The 6,000-nt window shown below is 42.9% G+C and overlaps 1 protein-coding gene across 6 annotated transcripts in view; it reads right to left on the bottom strand.

Annotated features, from left to right (window-relative positions):
- Positions 1–1,993: 1,993 nt before the first annotated feature.
- Positions 1,994–6,000, bottom strand: part of pdzd2 (PDZ domain containing 2) — a 160,735-nt gene continuing 156,728 nt past the window's right edge. For all 6 annotated transcript variants that reach the window (XM_031894800.1, XM_031894792.1, XM_031894794.1 and 3 more), the window contains one exon: positions 1,994–3,611. In XM_031894800.1, the coding sequence (XP_031750660.1) occupies positions 3,445–3,611 (167 nt within the window). In that variant the 3' untranslated portion in view covers positions 1,994–3,444. The remainder of the gene's footprint in view (positions 3,612–6,000) is intronic.

Below are 6,000 nucleotides of genomic sequence, written 5' to 3'. Positions count from 1 at the left end.
GACAGTCCCAACATGGCGGACAAGAGAAGAGAATTTTGATTGGCTGAGTATGTGATGTATACAGTTTCCTATGGGCGGGGGGTTCTCCATGCGACAGGGAGGTACATGGGGGCACAACAGGCACCTTTTGTTTAGGGGGGTCACCATACACAAATTAGACAGACATATAAGTGCTTCTACAAATAGATACTTTTCAATTAGTTAATTGCTCTGTAAAAAATAAAAACACTTTTCCCCTTTATAATAGTGTTTAGGGGAGACTAAAGCTTAGTCTGGAAATACTGCACCTTATGCTTTGGGGCGTCTGTAGCAGCCCCGTGGCATTAGCAGGGAAGGTCTGTGCCCCCAAAGATGCCCCAGTAGCCCCCCATCTTCTTTTCTGCCGATTCCCTGCTCTGTGCTGCTGTCACTTACCTGAGCTTAGGGGCCCACTCACTATATACTGTATATATACACTATAAATGTCACAGTATAACCTGAGCTTAGGGGCCCACTCACTATATACTGTATATATACACTATAAATGTCACAGTATAACCTGAGCTTAGGGGCCCACTCACTATATACTGTATATATACACTATAAATGTCACAGTATAACCTGAGCTTAGGGGCCCACTCACTATATACTGTATATATACACTATAAATGTCACAGTATAACCTGAGCTTAGGGGCCCACTCACTATATACTGTATATATACACTATAAATGTCACAGTATAACCCGAGCTTAGGGGCCCACTCACTATATACTGTATATATACACTATAAATGTCACAGTATAACCTGAGCTTAGGGGCCCACTCACTATATACTGTATATATACACTATACATGTCACAGTATAACCTGAGCTTAGGGATCCACTCACTATATACTGTATATATACACTATAAATGTCACAGTATAACCTGAGCTTAGGGACCCACTCACTATATACTGTATATATACACTATAAATGTCACAGTATAACCTGAGCTTAGGGGCCCACTCACTATATACTGTATATATACACTATAAATGTCACAGTATAACCTGAGCTTAGGGACCCACTCACTATATACTGTATATATACAATATAAATGTCACAGTATAACCTGAGCTTAGGGGCCCACTCACTATATACTGTATATATACAATATAAATGTCACAGTATAACCTGAGCTTAGGGGCCCACTCACTATATACTGTATATATACAATATAAATGTCACAGTATAACCTGAGCTTAGGGGCCCACTCACTATATACTGTATATATACAATATAAATGTCACAGTATAACCTGAGCTTAGGGGCCCACTCACTATATACTGTATATATACAATATAAATGTCACAGTATAACCTGAGCTTAGGGCCCCACTCACTATATACTGTATATATACACTATAAATGTCACAGTATAACCTGAGCTTAGGGGCCCACTCACTATATACTGTATATATACAATATAAATGTCACAATATACTGCATATATGAAATATAAAAGCCATAATACAAGGCTGATTGGTCATAAATTCAGTCATGGCAGCTTAGAAACCAGTGCATTCTGCATCAGAATTAAATAATCAGCCCTGTAGCATCAGCTTCTGTGACTTCACATGCTGACAATATCTGACGACCCCTAAGCTCAGCTTCTCAGCAGCTGCCCTGAGCCCACTGAGCATGTGCGGTGCCACTGGCACACAAAAGATGGCCACACAAGAGCCAAGATGGGGAGCTCCTGGGAACAACTTTGAAGGCCTGGCTCATTGCTGTTAGAGGAGAGCTGAACCTATCTGCTCATATAGAATATATAATACAGCCTAGGCATATTCTGTAGTCAATATGTTACATAGGCTAGACTACAGTGCCCCCCCCCTCCCCAGATTACTGTATTCAGGGGCAAAGATCCAGTCCTTTAGCAGTTGTTCCCTATGCAATACAGCTGGCTAATATCCATTCAAACTGGCCCGTGTTGGTGATGGCCAATCAGATTTATCTGAGGGTTTTTCTAGCCTCTAAATTGGGTAAAACATCCAAAGCCGCTGCAGAACCTCTTGATCTAAAGCCACTGGTCTGCCAACAGCGAGGCTGAATGGAGTGAAACCCCTATAGATCTGGTTGCACCGCAGCAGGGGCAGATTATTAGTATTTGCCTGGAAATCAATGGCCTCTCAGGTAACAGGTTCCCCTATGGGGGTCTGCAGACCAGATCTGCCCCACCCACGCCATTAAGGCATTCACTCTAACGACCCACATCATGGCAGCACTAATGACTTTAGTCTCTCCTCTATGAGTATAAATATAGAACAGTACATCTTCATAGAATTCAGTTATTTCTCCAGGAATAGATTCACTCTGAATAGAGAAAATAAAGTACTATGGCTTTAAAAAATAACGCTATTATCTTGCAGACACACCCAGGGGGTGCCAGGGGGCTTAATGTTGTAGTTTAACAACACCTAGAGGCCCATGTCCTTACTGACCCTTTATGAACTGGGAGGAGCTCACAATGATTGGTTGCCACAGAGAATGCACACCCACAGGGGCCAATGGGGGACTCTGATATTAGACTGGAAACTAACACCCCCTTCTCTCTGACATCAGTATTGGAACCACCAACGAGCTACTGGGACCCTGTAGATTATTGTGGGACTGTCTGCTGCTGCCATAGTGGTAGTTCATAGTGGGTTCATTATTTACTATAATCCATGCTCCGGGGGCAGATTATTGTGGTACATCCAAGGAGGTTATTGAAGCTCTAGAGCAGTCTGGGGGGCATAAAAATATCTTGGGGGGGGGCACATCTGGCACATTAGCTTCTACTTGCTGGGGTGGTAGAGCTGCTGTACACAAATAGAATTTCAATGTAAAGCAGAACAAGAGTTCTGGGAAAGAAGAAACAGTTACAGCATCCGGGCACCTATTGGGCAGTCATTATGGCACAGCATGCAGCCATTCCTTAACGGGAACCAGTAGCATGCAGACAGATTGCATTAAACAAACCAATGCCAATGAATTAAACAGGAGATCATCCTGAGTAAATGCAATCGGCAGTGTTGGGTACAGAGGCCGGATTCTCCATGGTAACCGTATGGTAACTGTATGGCAACTCCGGCGATTAGATTGTCAGTTTGAGGATTCCTGAAAGCAGCAGCTCAGTCGGAGAGAGTCTTCTGAAGCACCTTGTAGGGCACCAACCGGCCTACGACAGACACAACTCACTGCCATTAATTCTGTGTTTGGGGGGTTTCTTGTTGAAAAGCCCCAAGTTGCAGATCCCGGGAGCGATGAGTTACAAGGGAAGCAAAGACTTCCTGTGTCTGTATAAAGACAAGTTAGCATTCATGCTGTCTGCCCTTAACCACTAGAGGGTGCTGTTGCCCATTATGGTTTGGATTGAAATGTGACCCAATCACCTCTCTGATTCCAGGGGCTACAGAAAGTGCATAAAGGGTTACAATTAAACGGCAGTCCTGTGCTTTCTGATGAGCAACTGTACGGGGCCCTCGGGGACGGCTTTGATGATATTCCAGGCGTCGTAGTGCATCAGGCCTGTCAAGTACTTTCCGCCAATGGCTATTATTTCATCACCAGCTTGGATTTTGCCAGCTTGCTCAGCAGCGCCCCCTGTGGGTAAACCACAGACTAATTAATGGGATAAACAATATACATGCCTATTATTATTATTATAAATAGGAAGTAATAAAACAACAAAATGTTACATGGTGCCGTATAACAGAAGGGGATATACATCACAACACACAAATGACATTTCAATACTGACTGATACAGAAGGTAACAAAGTATCCTGCACAGAAGAGCTTACAATCTAAGAATTTATATTGCTGTGTTCTACAAGGTATGCTTACCGTAAGTGTGCCAATTGCAGTTAAAGTCAAGGTATGTTTGACAAACTGTAGGGCTCATTTATAAACAGTGGGCAAATTTGCACCTGGGCAGTAACCCCTGGCAACCAATCAGATGTTTGCTTCCATTGTTCTGCTTGCACCTGGCTGAATATATCTAACCACTGGTTGGTTGCTATGGGTTACTGCCCAGGTGCAAACTTGCCCCCTGCTTATTAATGAACCCGTGTGTCTGAGAAACAGATTTTTGCTGTTTGTATTCTGTCCACCACTAGATGGCAGCATTGGTCTGCAAAACAACAATGACTTCACTATCAGGGAAATTACAAAATATTAGTTGCAAATATTATTGTTACTATTGTAAATACTGAATCAGGGTCACATAACAGGAACTTTTAAAAATTCCAGAAAGTGTGATCTCACACTGAACTTAAGAAAAAAAAAAAAGGATTTCCGCGTGTAGGACTTAACTTGTATAATGAGATTAATTCCCTGTCTCAGTGCCATGTTGTGCCTGTGGGGGAGGGATATTCTGTAACACTCATTAGTTCATATATCAGAGTGTCGGCGCAGCTTGGGGGCTACATGTTCTGAGCGCAGTCTGTCTCTGGGAGGGTCCCGGAGGGGGGCGGATTAACTTACAGATCACGTCCCATAACAATCCATAATAATAGCTGTGTGTGTGACAGGCTCTATGCACGGATAACTACATTCCCAGCCACCAGGCTATATTGGGGGTGGGGGGGGTGAGAAGGGGCAACGTGGGGCCTTCAGCCTATCTCGGATAATAAGGATCTCTGTATATGGGACAGTATGTATAGTAAGGCAGTATACGGGACAGCGTGTATAGTAAGGCAGTATATGGGACAGTGTGTATAGTAAGGCAGTATATGGGACAGTATGTATAGTAAGGCAGTATATGGGACAGTATGTATAGTAAGGCAGTATATGGGACAGTATGTATAGTAAGGCAGTATATGGGACAGTATGTATAGTAAGGCAGTATATGGGACAGTATGTATAGTAAGGCAGTATATGGGACAGTATGTATAGTAAGGCAGTATATGGGACAGTATGTATAGTAAGGCAGTATATGGGACAGTATGTATAGTAAGGCAGTATATGGGACAGTATGTATAGTAAGGCAGTATATGGGACAGCATGTATAGTAAGGCAGTATATGGGACAGCATGTATAGTAAGGCAGTATATGGGGACAGCATGTATAGTAAGGCAGTATATGGGACAGCGTGTATAGTAAGGCAGTATATGGGACAGTGTGTATAGTAAGGCAGTATATGGGACAGTATGTATAGTAAGGCAGTATATGGGACAGTATGTATAGTAAGGCAGTATATGGGACAGCGTGTATAGTAAGGCAGTATATGGGACAGCGTGTATAGTAAGGCAGTATATGGGACAGTGTGTATAGTAAGGCAGTATATGGGACAGTATGTATAGTAAGGCAGTATATGGGACAGTGTGTATAGTAAGGCAGTATATGGGACAGTATGTATAGTAAGGCAGTATATGGGACAGTATGTATAGTAAGGCAGTATATGGGACAGTGTGTATAGTAAGGCAGTATATGGGACAGCGTGTATAGTAAGGCAGTATATGGGACAGCGTGTATAGTAAGGCAGTATATGGGACAGCGTGTATAGTAAGGCAGTATATGGGACAGCGTGTATAGTAAGGCAGTATATGGGACAGCGTGTATAGTAAGGCAGTATATGGGACAGTGTGTATAGTAAGGCAGTATATGGGACAGCGTGTATAGTAAGGCAGTATATGGGACAGCGTGTATAGTAAGGCAGTATATGGGACAGTGTGTATAGTAAGGCAGTATATGGGACAGCGTGTATAGTAAGGCAGTATATGGGACAGCGTGTATAGTAAGGCAGTATATGGGACAGCGTGTATAGTAAGGCAGTATATGGGACAGTGTGTATAGTAAGGCAGTATATGGGACAGCGTGTATAGTAAGGCAGTATATGGGACAGTGTGTATAGTAAGGCAGTATATGGGACAGCGTGTATAGTAAGGCAGTATATGGGACAGCGTGTATAGTAAGGCAGTATATGGGACAGTATGTATAGTAAGGCAGTATATGGGACAGTGTGTATAGTAAGGCAGTATATGGGACAGTGT

The sequence above is a fragment of the Xenopus tropicalis genome, chromosome 1 (assembly GCF_000004195.4).
Source record: "Xenopus tropicalis strain Nigerian chromosome 1, UCB_Xtro_10.0, whole genome shotgun sequence".
In the NCBI taxonomy this organism is placed as follows: domain Eukaryota; kingdom Metazoa; phylum Chordata; class Amphibia; order Anura; family Pipidae; genus Xenopus; species Xenopus tropicalis.
The sequence above is the reverse complement of the archived record's forward strand: the minus strand, read 5'-3'. Positions and strand labels throughout refer to the sequence as shown.